Genomic DNA, 20,443 nt, shown 5'->3' on the forward strand with positions numbered 1-20,443 from the left:
ATTTTGTCGCGGATTATTGTTTATTGATCTGTATGGTAGTCTTGTGGTAGACCAATATATTATTTATTTTAACAAGACTGACTGAATGCTGCTGTCGTCGTTGTCGTGTTTTGTACGTATTGCACACCAACAGCAACGTCAATTACCGTGTTCATCGTGTGTAAAAGACTTTAGGTAGGCAAGCACATTCGATTCAATACCATAATGTAAAATGTTGTTCAGATCACGTTAATTTTTACTAAAACACATGTTACACCTACTAGACGACAAGCAGTAGTCGATTTACCACAACTACCTAAGTTCACGCTAGGGCCTACCTAGACGTTTGCATAAACAACACAGACAACTTCTCTAGTGTAAAGTGTATACTCTCGCGATAGAAAACAAAATTTCCGCAAAATATTAAACATGTTCGATCCAATACCATTATGTAAAAACCATGTTTGGTTAGATCACTTTTTTCCTTTTTAACAACACGTGCACCTGCTAAACATTAACACGACAGAGGCCTAACCCTACCCACGATCCCGTAAACAGTTGGTCAACTACACCAACAAGATATGCATTATGGAGCTTGCTTACCCTCTCGCGATGAAAAACAAAATGTCGGCAAAGTTTTTGCGACGCATGCACATATCGAAATTTTCTCCTAAAAACGACTCAAAAATGGTGGTAGGGGGTATACAGTATGTTTTATCGCGTACGTCCTACATTTCTCATCTAACATAAAAAACAAACAATTCTTGCACAACTACATGTCCACCAGTTACTATGAGGAAAACATTATACCCACCGTGAGGCACCGTTTAGGAGCCTATTCGTTTACAAACCCGCTGCTCACAGACACACACACATTTCACGTTTGAATTACCCCATTAGTTCCTTGTGACCTTAAGGTCACAAAGGAACTAAAAAGTGCAAGATTAATAAAAAAAAACAAAAAACATCAATATAATTATAATTATGCCCTAAAACTAATTTGATATTATTTTGATTACTACTTTTCTGCACCTTATTTTCAAACTGGCGCATCAAAAATGTTTTTATAATTACGCAATAGATTAATGATATTCAAAATATAAGTTTTAAAGATGGATTGTCCCTTGCTAATGTCAAAAAATCATAAAAAATAATTTTGAAATAAACTTGCTCATATTGCAATAGCATACAAATTATTAACTTGTGCATAAAAATTACTGAATTTAAAAAATGTGTACCCTGATTTTTAAACCAAAAAATTATAATAAAAATAATAAAACACTTCCAGTGACTGGAAGTGTTTCTATCATTTTTCGCTGTAAACTGATGGGTAGACATTTTTTAAATACACTAATTTCTATGTTCAAGTTAATAATTTGTATGTTACTTCAAAATGGACAATTTAATTTCAAGAAATATTTTTATATTTTTGGTATTTAGCAAGAGACAATACATAAAGTATTATAAACCATTAAAAAATACTGTGGCATTTATTCAATATATTACCATAGCTCCTCAAGGCCATCTGTGGTATAAGCCCACCTCTACTTTACGCCCAATTTTACGTATAAGCTTTTCCTCGGGCAAAAGCCCAGGGTGTGGTTTGACTGAGTAGCTTAGCTGAACATTTAAAAAAAATACAAAATAAAATACAGTTAAACTTGCCTAAATCGATCTTACATGCCAAATTGTTGTGTTTTTCATTAATTAACAATCTGCAAGTCAAATTTTATCTTAGTCGAACAATATTTCAATGGCATTTTAGATTTGCTTTGTATTAGACATGCAGTACAGTATTCAAAAATTGCCTTTTGATTGAAAAAGGAATTCCCTGGATATAATCCCACTTCATGGACCAAATTTGTGTTCAAGGTGGCTGGCTTATACAGGGTTCTCACATGCCGGACGGCGCAGGTCGGGCCCGTCCGGCACTCAAGATTTCCGACCTGCACTAACAGGCTGCCGACCGGCACAAACTGGTAGCCTAGCCTAAACAAGCCAACCAGTACATTTGTTTTTTTGGACAAATAATTGCTAGCCTACGCCTAGCCTAGACAAAATACCTTTATGAAAACATTGTTATGATAATAATGAGTCGAAATCCGGTCTATTATCTAACGTAATTAAACAATTGATGATCTCAACACATTGTTAATTTTCATAAACAATGATCGACAGGGCGATCAAAATACGTAGCAAAGCCTAGTCACGCACCGCTGAATCCAGTACCTGTTGTCAGCCAGCCAGCGAAATCTACATGTACACTGTATACCAATCACCGAGGTGTTTGACCGAGACATGACCTTGTACGAATACAAGTGCGTAACATTTTTTAGAAAGTTAAACTACTGTAATAATAAATTCATAAACTTTATTTTTGAACAAATACAACTTAAAATGTAATTAAAATAATTACTGCCGTATTCGGACTAATTTTTTAAAGCTAATCTGTCATCTGATATCGAAATGTGTGAAGCAGTCATAGATCGCACTAGCACAGTACACACGTGTAGTGGCATAGAAAGCTATCGTAAACATCATGGATTCAAAGCCATAAACTTTTTTACATTTGATAAGATTAGGTCAAACTAAAGTAGTCTGCTTTGCTGACGGAGGTGATCTAGCCTATTACTACTAGGGCTAGGCAAGTGCCCTAGCCTGGCCTAGGACGTTTTTTTACATCACCTACCTAGCCTAGCTTGGTCCTTTGGATACCCTTGCTAGAGGCCTACAACTGTTGAATGGCTGGTGAGAACCCTGCTTATATCAGAAGGACTGCAGTACTGTACAGTACATGATATTGCACAAATATTGACTGCTCATGATGAGAATGGCGAAATCTATTGCCCTGAGGAGATTTAGAGAGCTTATCTATCCAAGGTTCGAAGGCGCGAGGGAAAATAGGCTGTAATAGATTTCACTGTTCCCCGAATATGGAGTATTTAATATTTGTTTTATATAAACCTCATACATAGATTCTACAAGGCCTAAAGAAGTACTTACTGTACTTCCCAGCCTAGCCTAGAGAGGCCTACTCTATAAGGGCTAGGCAATCAAAGAGTGTGTCTAGCTTTTCTTTGCTCATTTCCTCAATTTCAACAGCACCCATCATTTTTTAATATTGTTGAATATTAACATATTTAATTTTTTTTTGGTGCTTTTGCTATCGGCTTCATCAAAAGTAATGCTAGGAATAGGCTAGTCCTTCTTCAACCAGAGCTTGAATCGACCAGACTCCATTATTTGTTTATCGCCTACTCGCTGTTCCGTGGCGCGTTCAAGGGCCAATCTCTTTCATAGTAGAGGTCGCAGTCCCCTTTTACTGTCAAGGCCTGGAGTTTGCACATCACATGACAGGGCAAAAAAGTACTATTTTTCAGGCGAATAGTACTTTCTATTGCCCGCTTCTTAACCAATCAGATGCTTAGAATCTATGTATGAGGTATATAAAAATGAATATACCGTTGAATATGGCTTTGTACTCACCAACATGGCCGATAAATACTACATTTACATTCTCCTTCTTAACATCTTCTATTTCTACTTTTGCTATCTTCTTCTTTGCAACTTGGATTGCAGCAGGGGCAGGTACCTCTTCTTCTGCATCTTTCTCAGGCTCTGGAAATGATATATTGAAATCAAATAAATTGATCAAGTGATCAAAAATGCTAAAACTAATGCTGTGCCATTTTACAGTACAAGTAACCTGTTCTCGCTAAAGCTGTTGTACAAGCCCTAGCAATATTTGCTGCAAAATCTGTGCGATATAAACAGTAACAGCCAATCTAGCAACATAAGGCTTAAGTCAATGCTACATTTACAATACCAGCAAAACCACAAAAGTTTCACAGGTAATTCAGACGTGTTTAATATACTCCCAAATGATATCTCAAAATCGACAAAAATGTCAGTTACGTTGGTTAATCTTTTTGTCACCACAAACTAAGGGCGTGCATTATTGTTTATCGTTTTTAGAAAATTGTCAAGGAGTAAAGAACCTCTATCACCTCTAGGGCCGGAAAAGGTTTATACAACATCTACCCCTATAAAGCTACTCAGAACTATGGTAGAAATTTTATTGGGTGTTCTGGAACTAACTATTGGAACTCCCTTCCTTTCACAACTAAATACAGTGCGGGATTGTCAATTTCTTCCTTTAAAAGGATACTTATAAGCTTCATCATATAAAAATGTTTATTAATTATAAATTGTAAGTTAACAACTGCGTCCAAATGTCCAAAGTACTAGTAACTTGAAAAATTGCTGCAAACTTTGTAGCAATTGTAGGCCAAAATCTCTGGTAGTCGGTTGAGTGTCTTAGTGTAGTCGTCACAGTGAAAATTGAATTTGAACAACTGAGCAATTGAAAACGCTGTCATTATATCTAATCCTATAACTATGTACTCAAATAGCCAGATTCAATATTATTAAACTGTGCTATTTTTAATAATTTAAAGACCATGTTGTACATAAACTGTGCCTAGTCATCGGGATATTATTACAATTATAATCCATTAATTTTTACACTGTCTTGACTACCAAGGCCTACAGTACTTAAGAGATTTTGGCCTACGCTGTAGCATTCGTTCAGATAAGCCCTGCAGCTTACTTGATACACCACTGAACTCTGTTTCGCAAGGGGGAGGTCAGGTATGCATATATATATGTATATCAGTTCGCCTAACTGATCTAAAATAGCGCCCTCTATATTTTCTGCCTTAACTGTGTGGGAAAAAAATAATGCAACTGGGCCTACTGCTGCGAACTTCAATAATTATTTAGGCCAACGGGCCTAGGCTAGGCCTTACAGAGAAAATACTAAATTATTTTACTAACCGTCTTTAGTTTCTGATAGGCCTATATCTGTGTCATTCACAGGAGTACCACTAGGTTCAACAGCAAAACTAGGTACAAAAGCTGGTGCATGTACATTTGGCACAAAAGTCGGAGCGTTGACGTTAAGCTCTGAAATATTCGGTAGGCTCTCCGGCTCCGTGTTTAGGCCACTTACTTCCGATGTTGAGCTTGCTGGGTTCGGGAGTTGATCTTCGTCCTGGTCCCAGCTGTCTAGAACAGCTGTTTGTTCAGTCGGTTGATCCATATTTGTGCTTGATACAAGCACTTCTTACCCTGATCAGATGTATGCAAATACTGTTTATTCAACCGTTTTTAAGAAATATAATATAAAATGTGATAAAATTAACAATAGACTTCGGATGATTCCAGCCCACTAACCCTACCTTACACATGAACCTCGTGTGCATACTGTTGAGCGCCACCATATATTAAATGACGTCATATCCTCCTTGAACGGATTTCGAGCGAATGCTTATTCGAGCGGATGCCTGCCCAGTTCGAGCGGCGGATACTTAGGACAAACTATAACAAAAGGGCGAATTTTTTCAAAACGAATAGGCCTATATTGTTTTTGCATTATTCCAAAATGTATTGTGTAAATGTTTTTGAAAATAATAAATAAATATTTGTTTCCATACAGAAGTCTTGGCAAATTCGAGCACCCAAACGGCCGCTGCTAACAATATATTTTAGTAATTTCATTGTATAATGTGTTGCCTAGGCCATTGTATCACCTTTTTATGTAAAGCGCATGGAACAGAAATCTGAAAATATGCTATATAAATAAATACTATTATTATTATTATTATTAATAATATTTTCGCAAAATATTAATAAATTCGCACAAGTTAATATTCGCAAGACTGGATCCTTTTTTTCGCTCGAAATGGCAGCACATCCGCTCGAAGTGGCATCCACTCGAACTAGCATTCGCTCGAAGTGGCATACGCTCGTATTGACTGGTTTCGACTTACTATTGATTGCGCAATGCCAACGACAATAATTGCTATTTATGCCATAATATTATATATTTATCTGTGTTACGCAGCAACATTTTTTTCATATCCGTATTTATTAGAAGAAAAAAAAAAAGCTCCCCACCTAGGTCGTTTACGAGAAGGGTTTTGAGGGGACGTTTATAATTCCGCAATTTGTATCATAGGCCTAAATTATTACGTGGATTTCATTGCGAGTTCAATAGGCAGCTATTATTGATGTAGCAATTGCTTCACTTTTGGTTTAACTGGGGCGGATGCAGGATTTGGTGGTAGGGGGTGCGTGAGAATCCACAGCATCTTAGGACCTCAAGGTTCCCGGAAATTGCACTCTGCATTAGGGCCTACTTTTAAAATCTTACTGATACTATTCTATGGTAAAAATAATATATCGACAATACAATACAACAATCATTTTTCTTAATACATTAGGGGGTACGATCACACCTTCCCCCACCCCCGGGCCCCATTCCCACCAACATTCGCCCCAGTTTATATGGATTTTCAAGCTATTGGATATATTAAAGTAAACACAGACATTACGATAAGAAGCAAGGCCTAATATATCTTCATTTCAGAGAATTGAACTCAATTAAGTTGCGATATTTGTCATCACCTGACAAGCTAGCATGTACCGTAATTCAGCAAAGTAAAAGGACCGATTTTAATCCCCAAAATTGTATAGGGTCTATAATACCTATATTCTTTACAACAATATTACTGGTTATTTTCTCTATTATTCAGCTAAACATAATTACAAATATTTATTTATTATATCATTTATTTTAAACATATTAAGACTACAAGTTATTGTTTGAATGGCGATGTAATAATGTATAGGGTATTATTGCTTGCGGTACACCACGTAGGTAGTTCTGAAAACAACTGTTGTTGGTTGAGAGATACAAGACTACAAAAATTATAATATTGATAAGATTATTTTTTTATTAATAAACATGAAAAATAAAGTTCACATTATATTTTGGTTTATTTCATATAAAGAATTTTTGCAGAAAGGTTGATGAGTGATAACAATTTTTTGTATCTATATATTCATCCCAGATGGGGCAATTCTTAAAAACTGGACTGAAAAAAATCAAAAACAATTTTAACAATTTTAACGAGACTTTATCGAGATTTTCGCTATTGTAAATTTGTTAAGAAACATCTTGTTTTAATTGTAATTATCTTTAATAATTACATTTGTAATTATCTTTAATAATTACATTTTATTCTCGTTTTTCTCATCTTCTTTGTTCTTGTTCTTCCTTGAATTTTATGTCTGTACAGTCGAAAATGTATTGAATATTTAAATCTGTTACTAATAAAACTTCAAAGGGAATCTTAAATCTTTACATTTTAATCATTAATCTAATAGTAACCCCTACAACACCAAAGCTGCGATCCAACTATGCAACCACCATCCAAGTTAGTCCATTTTTACACACCCTCCTCCAATGGCAATCCTGGCTACGGTCTATATTTTTCGATCATATCCTTCATCTTCAAGTCAGGCTCCGGAGGAAAAAAAATTTTTGATATGTTGTAGAACTGATTTTTCCAAGACAGAAAAAAGCTGTTTGACGAGAAACTGGGGAACGGTGAATGAGATACAGATTTTTAAATATTTAAAAACTGGGGGAAAAAGGGGCGTAACTGCCCATTTTTACACCTTATTCCCCCAGTTTATAAATATTCAAAAATCTGTATCTCATTCACCGTTCCCCAGTTTTTCGTCAAACAACTTTTTTCTGTCTTAGAAAAATCAGTTCTACAACATATCAAAACATTTTTTTCCTCCGGAGCCTGACTTTCACGTCAGAGATGTTACCTCTGCCAGGTCCTCATCAGCAACCGACGTACTTGAAGTGTGCATATGCAGCTTTCAATAGACCTTTCCGGAGTGTCAATCAAACTTAACAACTGACCAATCAAAACAGGGCCAGGAATACGAGCGTGGCGCACGTGTTTGCGTATATTTTTACACTCCCTTTTGGGGGACCTTAGCAACAATATCCAAAGGGCGTTTCTTAGCGGAGAGGTCCATTGCACGACGCAGTGGGACGCAGAACGTAATGACGACACTAAAAGTTATCTGCATGGATTCTCCGGTCGTCACGCATGAGTGAATCTGTTGTAGTGTGGTCGCGTCGCCACGCAAATCGAAAACAGTAAAACAATATGCGTTTTGCATATGGATTTCGTGTAGGATATTTTACATATACACATCAAAGAAATACAAACACACCTCAGAATATTTATTTCACATATTTCGTTTTATTTGTTCAATAAACAAAACGTCTTATTTCCAATTTAAAGTAATAGGGCGTAGGTTATATTAATAAGGTTTTTCCAATTAAATCCAACAGTTTACTCAAACTTCCTCTGTTAAATTTGAACTATTATTGGATATTATTTGCATTTATATAATTTGTAAAATATTTGTATAGCACCTAGCCTAAACTTAATACTTATATACAAGTAATGCCATGCCAAGAACTTTTTCACAGCATTTACTAAACCTCATAATTATACTGTAAACAAGCCAGCCAAAAACAAATATAGCAATTGTTACGCAGGTCTAGTGACAACTTGTCACTGTGCTTCGTCCCAGTGACAATCGTAAATCAGAATAATGTCAATTTTGACTATTTTTTTTAACAATACGTCCAAGCAAGGGTGGTGCCAACATTTTTCAGAGATGGGCCAGGCACACATCAGCCTCACTATATTTGGGGCTGATGCAACAACAATAAACAGTAAGGTTATATCACATTTACATGCCAGAAAATGGCACTGTCATGCATGCTGGCTTAGAAAATATTTCTAATTAATTTTTTCCCAGCAGATTGTACCACGGCTCGGCCAAGCGTCCCTGACGGCTAGGCCAGGGCCCAGCTGGCAAACCCACTGGTGGAACTCCTGCATCTAGGCTTCCTAGAATTCATGGCTATAACTTGCTCCATGCGTTTTGGTTTGTAAAGTGGTCAGCTAGAATCTACTGTTAAGGTCAACTAAATATAGTTTATACAGTACAAGTATTTGATAATAGTGCAACATGTCCGATCTGATCCATGTTGAAATGGTTACAAATGTAAATATTTATGGATTACCACAGGAAAAAAAAATGAAATGGGATAAACAATGTAAATCAATCTTAAGAAAAGATAAGAACAGATGACATTGTATGCGAAAATATCAATTTCATGTAAATGTAACAATTTCTTAACTATACTATTCATTGGTCATGCAAAGTGTAATTTTATACGTTTCATTAGTTCGGTTTAGTGGTATGACAAAAGGTCATTCGCACAAACTACAAGTAGTTATTAATAAAGTGGATTTGATTATCAAAAATGTCAATCACTCAATCAATTCCAAATACCACTAATTAAGATCTGGACTCTTGAACATCATGATTTTTAGATCTCCTAATCCACATGTTAAATGCTGTTATTATTTAATTTAAATATGCTCTGTAATTTATTATGTAGATAAGTATATTATAGTATCCTTATCCTTAAGCCGGTCACTCACTGCGCACGACGGTCGTCGATCGACACGATTCTATGAAGAACACAATGCGGTGAAGCGGATCATTTTTAATGACAATCCGTTCAGACCGAAAACCGACGGAGTTGGACTCGTCGTGAGAAGCATTGAGTGCCCGGGTTTATATGTTTAAATGTGACAACTATTTTATTGTATGTATTAATGATAGGAGCTTTGAATGACTAATGTCAGGATGTCATCGATACCATGTTAAGTTCAGGTGAGAGATTCTAAGCAATGCACCAGGATGTCATCGGTATCATGTTAAGTTCAGATGAGAGATTCTAAGCAATGCACTCACAACAGGATGTCATCTGTATCATGTTATTGCTCTACTTTATTGCTTGCCTGCAAAGAAATTTGTTAATTTAAGTTCATGTTTTTATACCAATGTACAAAAGCAATACTATTATTATAACATTTGTATACTATAGAAATAATGAATGACTGGAGACTGTAGAACACCCAGGGGCAGATTAAGGGGGGGGGGCAGGCAGGCCCCACCCCCGTATTTGGAATGTAAAAAAAGAAAAAAAAAAGAATGAAAGAAAGAAAACGAAAATATTGATCTCCCAAAATGCCTCTGAGGTTATTTTCGGGTGTTTAGAACACAAACATTTTGCAGGGGCATGTCCCAGACTCCTTTTTGGACATTTCTGGATCCGCCCCTGAACACCTACCAAGTTTGAACCATTTTGGTATCTTCTGAGAGTTAGTAGTTGCACTAGGTGATGGTCGCTTACTTGCTGCCACGGTAGAAGCTTCTTGTCTTTCAAGGCTCTGCCCTTCAGAGGTGCTTGGTTTGTTGGCAGTTTCTATGAAGCCTGTCTCACTAATGCTAAGACATCAAAGTAGCAGAATATTAATATCAATGCAATAATAATCTATTATTCTATGGAGTGGAGTTGAATAGCTTGGAGTTTAAGATGCTTGCCTTCCAATCACAGGGTCATGGGTTCAATTACTGTCAGTGTTGCAGGATTTTGAACAACTCCATAAACCTCATATTGAGATTTAGTTTGTGTAAAGCATCCTGTGTGTATGTTTGTCTTGTGAAAGGTATTGTCACCTACAAGTAGGACAGTGACATATTTGCTATTGCTGTTTCCTTGGTTACTAAGTACAACTTTTAGTGTCTTCTTTCAAAATTTAAACAAATTATTCCCCTGGTAACAATGTGCTCTTTTGAATGTCCTATTTCAATCCCAAATAGTTATTTCCTTGGTTACAGTGTGTACCAATGTCTACTGTACCTTTTCAAAGATTTGTTAACAACTGCCACTGGTGTTATTGAGCCAAGAAGCGATGGAGACAGCCAAGTACCTGCATATACAAATGCCATCTAGTGTTAACATTCAATCATTAATTGTCATAATGCATGTCATAGGAAATGAAATTATATTTAATATCTGTTGGTTTGCTGTGATGGGTGAGTAAAACAACTGTAATGATGCTGATAACGCTGGTCTCAGATAAAAAAAAATAATAAACTTATTCATTGTACTTCGAAGAAAAAGAATTGATTTAAGTGAAATAAATTCACTTACTTCTTTTGTCCTTGCATCCAAAATAAACCTTCGCAGCAGGAAACAAGGTGGCCTAAAACCAAAACAGTTTCAATGTAAACATTTTCCATAATTTTCTTTCAAAGCAGTATATCTCTTAAAAGAACACAAACTAAGTATAACATAACAATAATATTACTGTACAGTAATATAATGATAGTGTTCAGTTGTAAAGATCAGTAGTAAGAGTAGTCAACCTAAGTACAAAGCATTAAGAATGTTAACATGAGTTCAAGGCATTAAGATTTGTAGTAAAAAAGATTGGTTTAATATCAGAAGAAAGCATAACAAAGATGGCTACTGTAGTATCATAGTAGCCAGTATGAGGATTGAATATCACAAATACTGCCGACATTAACCTCATTTACAGTGAAATCATCAAATTAATTGTTTTACCTCAAAAAATGTTTCTGTCCTATTCTTCAAAATTGTTTTTGGTGGTGAAGTATCTGAGGAATAAGACAAACTGCATTATTTTCATTAAAACTATAAATAATAATGTTTCTCTAATTATTTGAATATTTATCAGGGTTGGTGTGAGTAATATTTTTTTTAAAAAGCAAAAAGCAAAAACTTCAAAACAAAACATACAAAATTGAATACTGTACTTACAAAGATAAAACTCTAGTGATTTCTCTTCTAAAGATGTCTGCACAAACTCAAATAGGGCTTGCACTACAAATCATGAAACAATAAAAATCACCAAATAATGACAGTGCACATTTTTACTTATTTTTGTAAATTCTGCCTGAAAACAGTATTCTCTCAAAACAAATGACAATAAAGATGATGATTAATTTACTGATTGATTAAATAATTGTTACTCACAGTCCGAGATTCACATTAAAAACCAATAAACCAAATAGTAAACCAGAGCCCCCACTGTAAATACTGTAAGTTTAAGGGATTTTGTGGGCTGTCCTTGGAATATTTCACACTAAAGAAACCAAATCCTGCACCAACCATGCTAAGACAGGTTTTGAAAACTTCTACCAGATGCCAACAGCCAAGAAAAGAGATATGAGTACTGTGGTGCATGACCTTTTTTTATATACACTCTTTTTTTCCTCATGAACAAAACATTAAACTTAGTTTATATTAGGCAACTTGTGTGTATGCTTGCTTGTTTTATGTAAGTATATATGTATTTCCCAGAAATACTGGGATAGTGTCTGATGGGGTATAGTTTTCCACCGTAGTTTAAGACATGTACATGGCCTAGACAGATCTGTGATTCAGTAGGCTCTATGTAAATACAGTTTTATTATTATTGGTGTCATTGTTGCCGCTGCCGCCATCCTCATCATCATTATTATTATGTGTTTGTACCATATCCTGGGCACACATTGACCTTAAGGTGTCAACCGAGACAAAACAAAAAAATATATTTATGTCTTGAAACAAAAAGAAAAACTAAGTCTACTACAGTGTATATTATGAGCCCTTATATCTCACAAACAATAATAAAGACAATAAATTTGGGTCTGCTTAATATTTATAATTAATTACCTGTTTCTTGTGGTCTAAAGAATCCCTGTAGGACAGTCTTGTCAGGGAAGACAATACGAACAACAATTTTTTTGTAACGCAACATTTTCTGCCTTTCCTTGTTTTCTCTCATTTTACTTGTTTGCAGGGGTGCATCACTGGCACTACAGAAATGATTTAATCAAAACAACTCTCATTAAAAGGTTTCTAGAAATAACCACCTATGAATATTATTATCATCAAGTAATTTCACTGATTTTCAAAACAATTATCATCATGATGAAATACCTTCATTTAGCTTCAAGTGTATTATTACCAAATTTCATTCATGTTGAAAGCTACTGGTGATTTACTTATTTATTTATTTATATATTTATTTAACCAGGGTAGCCCAAACAGTTAAAACACTGATTTCCATTGGGGCCCTGCATTTAAAGCACACGGTCGTAACCGGTTATATTTTCTTAATTAGTGCCTCGTACAATTTGTATTTAAATATGTATAGAGAAGTCGCAGTTCTGAAATCAATTATCTAAGACATTAAATATATTCGCCCCTGTCACCTTAAAACTCGTGGAATAACTTTCGCTTTTCGAAAAAGGAACCTTCAACTTCATAACAGTTGACTTTCTCGTTTCAGGAGCTTGCAATAACGGTGTGAAAAGGTTTGTCATGTATAAAGGTGTCAATCAGTTAATAGATTTATAAACAAGTATAGCTTTTCTATACGTAACCCTTTCAGAAAACGAAAGCCAACTGAGTTGTGCAAACATATCTGCAGATGGGGTAAGAAAATCACATTTTAAAACTATCCTAGCTGCTCTTTTTATACACTTGTTAAGTAAGTTATTGTGGGATATGTAACATCCTCCCCATACAGTGCAGCAATAGTCCAAAGATGGCCTAACTAAGCTTACGAACAGAGTGTTTAGGCTTCTTTGGGGGACACAAACAATTACCTATTCTACTTAACATACCCAGTTTGAAACTGTTTTTTTGACAAATTCAACATGTGGTGTCCAAGACAGTTACATGATTTAATTCTAACAATTACAGTATGGGCAAGAGTGACATTAAAGTCTACGTTGGAAATTTTGATGATACCATGGACCACTTACTTTTGGCTTAACATGAATGACATTCAATATCATAATTATCATCATTTTAGCAACTTCAGCTGCGTCCACATTATCAAATATTATGTGACATGCCCATATTTTGGTGTAATACAACATCATCATACCCATATATGGGCATGTCATACATTGGAAAGAGTGGAATTGTGAAATAGAGTTACTGCTTGATGATTAATTATTATAATAATTATAATAAATGATTCTGTTACATAGTTTTGTTTGTACATGTAAGAAATACAAGATAACAGAATGATACTATGTAGGTTCTTACCTTTGGTGTTTCAAGTCAGCGAGCCTTTTCCTTACATCATCAACAGTTACTTCAAAGAATTCATCTGGTGTATCATTGCTCATTTCTGGTACATTGTCGCCAGATAAATCAAACACCACAGCCTCACGATCACATACCTGTGAAAATGTGATACACCATAGTTATATATTGTCATTTGTTATTATTATTTATTATTTTATAGGACTTTATATAGAGCACATACAGTATCCAGAAAACTGGTCAAGACGCATTTTTCGCTGGTCATTAGATACAGAATCAATCAAACACAACGTGCAACCTCCTCCACTCCCTGGGGAGTATTCCTAGTTATGCGTGTAATCAGCACTACTAATTTCATTCCAAACCATTCACCTCCTACCAGGTACCAATTTCTACTCCTGAGTGAAGAGAGCCATATGCATTTAAAGTCTTGCCCAAGGACACAAGCAGTGTGACTAGCATCGGTCTTGAACCCCAGACCTTCCAGTTGAAAGTCCACGCCTTACACACTGTGCCACGCACTTCTACATCACAAGACTCCAAAGACCAGGAAAATAGTGTGAAGAGCTTAGAAGCCTAGATGGCATCAAGCACTACATAAAGCCCTAAATAGACTATCAAACTTCATTTGAAAAAAGCATGTGACATGCCTAAATATGGTTATCATGACATCACGTCTTTATGATGACATCACATCTTTCATTTCATTTATTTATTCAACCCTGACTAGAAGTGGTTGCATTTTGTGAGAAAAAAAAACATTGGTCAGATTTTAAGATATTAGATTAGATTTAATATATTAATATTTTTTGTACACTTCTATGTCATATTTTATTGCACTTTAAGCAACAGGCAAAACAAGTTTCATTGTTCACTTGTTTAATGGATGACAATAAAGTTCGCTTGATTGTGATAATTTTGCAATACAGACCTGTGGCTCACTGCTTTCATCAATGTTCATCTCAGAATTGCTTTCGACATCTGTGACACATTCTGGGAACTGAAATACATTGCAAAAAAAGATTAAGGCATGCCAAAAATATTCATTATATTTTTCATTTAATCACAAATAATCCAGGGGCTCCATCAGGAACTCCATCAGGAACAGAGCATTATACAGATCTCCACATTTTGAATGACAAACACTCTAATCCCAACTCAAAAAGAGGCTTATATCAATGGAATTATTTTTAGTGCTTTAATTATTGAAATTCAAATACCTTGAAATCTGCAAACGGACTTTCATGTAATCTAGGATTTTGTAGAGGTTCTCTAACAGGTGCCTCTTTACTTTTTGTCTCTTTTCTCCTAACATCAGGCCCAAGGTTCTCTTGAGGTTCACTAACAGGTGTCTCGACCGTTGTCTCCATCCTGACATCAACATCAGGCCTCTGCTGGGATTCTTTTACAGGTGCCCCACTACCCTTTGATTCTTTGCTTCTATTATCGACCTCTGGAGAGGTTGTTGTTTTTACAGTCTCTGAGATTTCAATATTTGCATCAGTGTCTTTCTGTTGCTCTGGTCTAAGATGATTCTGTTCCACATTAAAATCAGTGAATGTGTCAGCACTGACTGCCTTTGAATGTTCTTCAGGTTCACCATCACACATTTCTTCCTGATGGAAGTCTGTAGAATGAGATGGATTTTCAGTTCCTTCAACTATGTCCATTTTTTTCATGTATGACTCTGAGCTACAAGTTTCAAGCTTCGGCTTCTTCTTTTCTGGACTTTCCGCTGTAGTTAACTGTTGGTCAGCAGGAATGACACGTCCAGACAAACGAATGACAGCTTTACCGCCTGTCAATCCAATTGACCTTAACTTGGTTTCTTTCAACTTAGTTTCTCCAGAGATCTATCATATACAGAAATACATAACATTCAGCTTAAAAACCAGTCAAGCATAACTAATTCTAAATATATCAGCAACAAGCTTGATTAATAATTTAGCCACATACTCTGTCTACACTATGATGCCAGTCATCAACTTTAGTTGATTATAACATTCAGATAAAGTCCTTAAGGAGCCCTGCATACATGCCTGGTGTTACTCACATACACCTCTCATAGAAATGATGAAAATTGTGATGGTTTCTTAGTGATTACTGTACATACATTGTGTGTCAAGTATACAAGATTTGGTTCCATAGGTTGACCATCTTCAGAATAATCAGCAAGAAGCTTTCTGGAAAAAAGAAAAAAAAGTACAGTAGTACATCATAAAATCAAGTTTTTGTAATCTTTTTTTTTTATTAGATGATGCAGGGCAAATGTTTAACTCTTCAAAGATCCTGTAAGCCCAAAACAAAGCCAGGGTCTGTAGTCAACTTGCATTTATGGATGAAGCATAGCATGATCCATTTTTTACAGCCTGTCCACAATACAAGCTGAGGTATATAAGCCTGGCCAGATGTGGACTTCACAAGGCTTGGACTCCCAGCCACAAGGTTGAAAGCCTGAGCAGCAACACTGCACCAACTGCCTCCATCAAAAGCAATTATTGAAGTACTGCATAAAAGAATTTCCAAAACCAAAGGAAAAAATAAATTACACAGTCCAAAATACATTATATAAGTAATGCAATAAATAACATGGAAACCTCTGAAGAGTTTGTTGCCAATGCTCAATGATGTCCCACAAACTTGAACTCGGTGAGAATGCATGCTGTAACCTTTGCCCTTCAGGCAGTTGTAGGGCTATATGCGTTGACGACTCTGTCCTCAATTTGTCTGCCTTAACAAGCTCTAACTTTGCATTGTTTGGAATATTACTAAATCTCATTGACAATTTCGGATCAAGAATCTTCCTTTGATGTCTGCAAAGAACACAAAATATTCAATATATATCTAGGAATAAAGAATAACAAATAACAAGATAAAAATAGTTATCTGACTGAGTATAAAAATCCAAAAACTGTAACTTTTGAAAGAGAAGTACGAGGACTAGGTCTATTTAGGTATTTTTGCATTCTTAACAAAACTGCCAGGCTATCACACAAGTTGTATATAGGCCTAGGCCCAGATTACTTGGCGACAGGCCTATGCAATATTGGTATTTTTCATAAAGGATGAGGGAGGGGATGTCTGTCTCTTATACACATCTATTCTGTTACATAGTTTTGTTTGTACATGTAAGAAATACAAGATAACAGAATGATACTATGTAGGTTCTTACCTTTGGTGTTTCAAGTCAGCGAGCCTTTTCCTTACATCATCAACAGTTACTTCAAAGAATTCATCTGGTGTATCATTGCTCTTATCAACCTTTGTCAAGGTATATATATATATATATATATATATATATATATTGTGTTTAGTATTTTTACTGTTTTGATTACATTTTATGTTTATTTGAGCGTACCTGCTTTTTAAGTTTTTCGACTTTAAAAAATCTCTGTGAAATAGCCAGTACGTATGCGCACAACCCGCTGCTGATCTATGACCCTGAATCGAGACGAATATAAGTCAAATTTTATTTTTCCACCCAGTAATTTGCAACGTACTGAGCAGCAGGCAGTACAATACGTCAACTACTGTAAAACATATTTTAATATCATTTCTAACGCAAAAAGATTTCCAATGCCTTCCATTAAAAATAACTATTAAATGGCTCAGTACACATGCGTACAACCCGCCGCTGAGCCATGGCCCTGGTTCAAGCCGAACACTGGTCAAATTATATATATATATATATATATATTATATATATATATATATATATATATTTTTTTTTTTTTTTTATTATATTGCAATAAGGAGTAGGCAGTAAGGTACAAATGCTATAAGGTAAGTCATGTATATTAAAGCTGAATAATGTGGTAAGTCATGTATATAAGAATTAGAATGAAAGAGTGATATTGTAATGAGTTGTTTGTTTGTTATATAAGTGAAGGATTTTCCCAGGGCTTTAATTTTAAGTTGGTAATTAAAGTCTACTAAAGCGGGCGGCAGACTAATATTTTCTTTCTTCAGATGTCAAGCGAATAGAATAGAGGGCGGCAGACTGATATTTTCTTTCTTCAGAGAAAAATCGAAAGTACTTTTCTTTTCCCATAAATATTAAAGGTGGAATGTATTCGATGAGTGTTTCGAATTAAGTCCAAACTGAAAAACCTAAGCCTTCAGTCTGCAAGTTTGACAATATAAAAATTCAAGACAATCAAAAATTGCAATGTAAAATTTGTGTCTTCATAGCAATTACTCATATGCTGCCCGATATAAAATTGTGTATGCGCCCGCCGTTTTATTCGTAAATATAGACAATACAAATTGTCTTTAAATAAATCAAATGTTCATCTATTGTTAGTGTATGTTGTATTTTAGTGAAATTGCTGTGTATACAAACCCATAACAAGCTTACTATTAGAAAGTATAATACATACTCCAAGTATTGAAATACACGCTATCGTGTTGGGAAGCTTACTATTATGATTAAAATAATAAATGTCTGTAGGTTTGTCTGTAAGTGAAGGTACTATCCACAGTGACGGATCCAGGAATTCAAAATAGAGGGGACCCAGGGAGATATTTAGACAGATGGGGTCTAGACCACTTCCGCCCCACCATTTTGATGTTTATTTTGAGAAATACGTATTAAAACGTTGCTGCAAAGTCGTGGCAACGTTATTTTCTCATAGCGTTGGCGACCGTTATGATGACGTTTTTGTTGCTTGGTAGGCCTAATGAGAGGTGCTTATACTGGTACTCAAGTTCATTTTCAAGCTAAAGGTGTAATCCCCAACACCGATATTTTCCTAAATGTTCAACGCAGAATCTAGAATCTAGATCTTACTTTCCTACCAACGTTGCTCTTTTACCGGTTCTTCTGTCAAATCTGTTCAAATATAGCATCAGCGAAGGATTCGCAATTTTTTTGCCGGGATAGTGCAACTGACAACCGGACCGGGTTCGAAGGGATGGAAGTTATTGTCCGAGTTGAAGAGTTTGGAGTGTTTCCCTTACCTATTATGGGGGTCCAGGAGGATATTCCTTCTGGAAGGTTCGTTTTAGTCATTTTAATTTGTTTATCTAATGATTTTACAGTTTTTTGTCTACTGCCTGGCGATGACCCCTTTGCCGCTACAATTTAAAAACTTAATATTTTGAAGTTAGCGTCAAGTGCAAAAGTAATGGGCATAAATCAAAAACATTTTATTGAGTTTTTATTCGTCGAAAAGAAAAAACAAAATCAGTTGGTGAATAATTATACTCAATTTGACATATTTTACTTACTTTACAATTATTTAATCCTTCAATCAATATTTAGATCAATATCTGATTGTAGGCCTATAAATAAAGATAAAAATATTCAATTACAATGACGTGTCTGTCATTATTTAATTTATTTTTATACTTAGTTATCTTAAATTTATCACTAAACCTATAATAACTAGTTCGGATCCAGTAAAAAAAACACGCTGTTACATACCGTACATAGACGTAGCTTCGAATCTTTCTCTGTCGAACCCTATAGAAAATTTACAATTTTTGAGAATATATATTATATTTACACAAAGTACAGACCGCATAGATTATGTGAAATATTTATCACTATCAAGCCTTCGTATATTGTTAAAATGAGACCAATCCATTTTATCTATTATGAAATAGTATCATTGCAAATGTTCAATGATATAGTCAGAATTTACGACATTCAATAACTACCAAATCGAAAACTGGAACATGCACTGTCACTTATGTAATCAAAATAGAAGCTATGGAATTAAAGCTTGAAAAATAGTGGTGTTATGATTAATTTGAACTGATGCATACATAGAGCTCCTGGTTAGAACATCTGGTTCAACTTCATGTTCAAATCAAATATTATCTGTATACATAATAATGACAATCAAAATTCTTAATTATATCAATGCTCGTACTTATTTACGAATAACGATAAAAATTGTTATCTTTGGATTAAAATAAAATAGGTAGAAAACAGATGTAGAAAAATGTAAACATAATATTACCAGACAAAATTTTAGCTCTTTTCTCAGTAGGTTATACTAATTTATAGACATCTCTCTTAGATCTATCTACATATATTTAACTGTTATAATTTGACGACAAAGAGCAAATAAATATACATAGAGAAATAAAACTATTTAATAACTTTACTTATTTATCAAATTGTTGAGTTCATTCACTGGAAAAATTCATTTTTCTACCAACATACTAAAACATTGAAATAAATGAAATACAATAAAATGAGAGTCAATGATCCTACAAAAATTGCTTCTAAGCTTACATTTTTATGTGATATAACTATGAGTTTGGTATTGAAGTATTTTAACCGAATGTATTCGGCATGTTTCGGCTTTTAAACCATCATTCAATCATTACGTAAACTTTCACAGGGGCAGATCCAAAGAATTTCTGACGAGGGGCACAATATGAAGTTCTCGCCACCACGCCCACCTTAGCCCCACCATGGTTGGTGTAAATAAGTGGCAAATAATCGAGCTCTCCTTTCACCACACTGCTGGATCGCCACTGAACTCAAGGGTACACTCGTTTTTTTCATTTTCCCTCTTTTTAACTCCAATTTTTCTCTTTTTAGAAAAAATTTTTTTTGGCTTGACTGACGGGGAGGGGGGAGGCACG

At 35.1% G+C, this 20,443-nt stretch overlaps 2 protein-coding genes across 2 annotated transcripts in view; both read right to left on the reverse strand.

Moving 5' to 3' along the window:
- Positions 1-5,080, reverse strand: part of LOC117122312 (eukaryotic peptide chain release factor GTP-binding subunit ERF3A-like) — a 17,917-nt gene extending 12,837 nt beyond the window's left edge. Inside the window, exons 1-2 of the mRNA XM_033267868.1 lie at positions 4,816-5,080; positions 3,466-3,597 (exon numbers count right to left, since the gene is read on the reverse strand). Of these exons, the coding sequence (XP_033123759.1) occupies positions 3,466-3,597; positions 4,816-5,080 (397 nt within the window). The remainder of the gene's footprint in view (positions 1-3,465; positions 3,598-4,815) is intronic.
- Positions 5,081-8,088: 3,008 nt separating this feature from the next.
- On the reverse strand, positions 8,089-16,770 carry LOC117122321 (tether containing UBX domain for GLUT4-like). Its single transcript, XM_033267883.1, has 12 exons — positions 16,441-16,770; positions 15,957-16,026; positions 15,064-15,696; positions 14,775-14,843; positions 13,844-13,980; positions 12,458-12,600; positions 11,561-11,623; positions 11,345-11,397; positions 10,931-10,982; positions 10,637-10,706; positions 10,064-10,221; positions 8,089-9,731 (listed from the first exon to the last, which is right to left on the reverse strand). The coding sequence occupies exons 1-12, from the start codon at positions 16,620-16,622 to the stop codon at positions 9,721-9,723; spliced, it is 1,641 nt and encodes a 546-aa protein (XP_033123774.1). The 5' UTR covers positions 16,623-16,770; the 3' UTR covers positions 8,089-9,720.
- Positions 16,771-20,443: the final 3,673 nt, after the last annotated feature.

Source organism: Anneissia japonica, unplaced genomic scaffold (assembly GCF_011630105.1).
Source record: "Anneissia japonica isolate Jap-2015-1 unplaced genomic scaffold, ASM1163010v1 scaffold287968_len422783_cov224, whole genome shotgun sequence".
NCBI classification, from domain to species: domain Eukaryota; kingdom Metazoa; phylum Echinodermata; class Crinoidea; order Comatulida; family Comatulidae; genus Anneissia; species Anneissia japonica.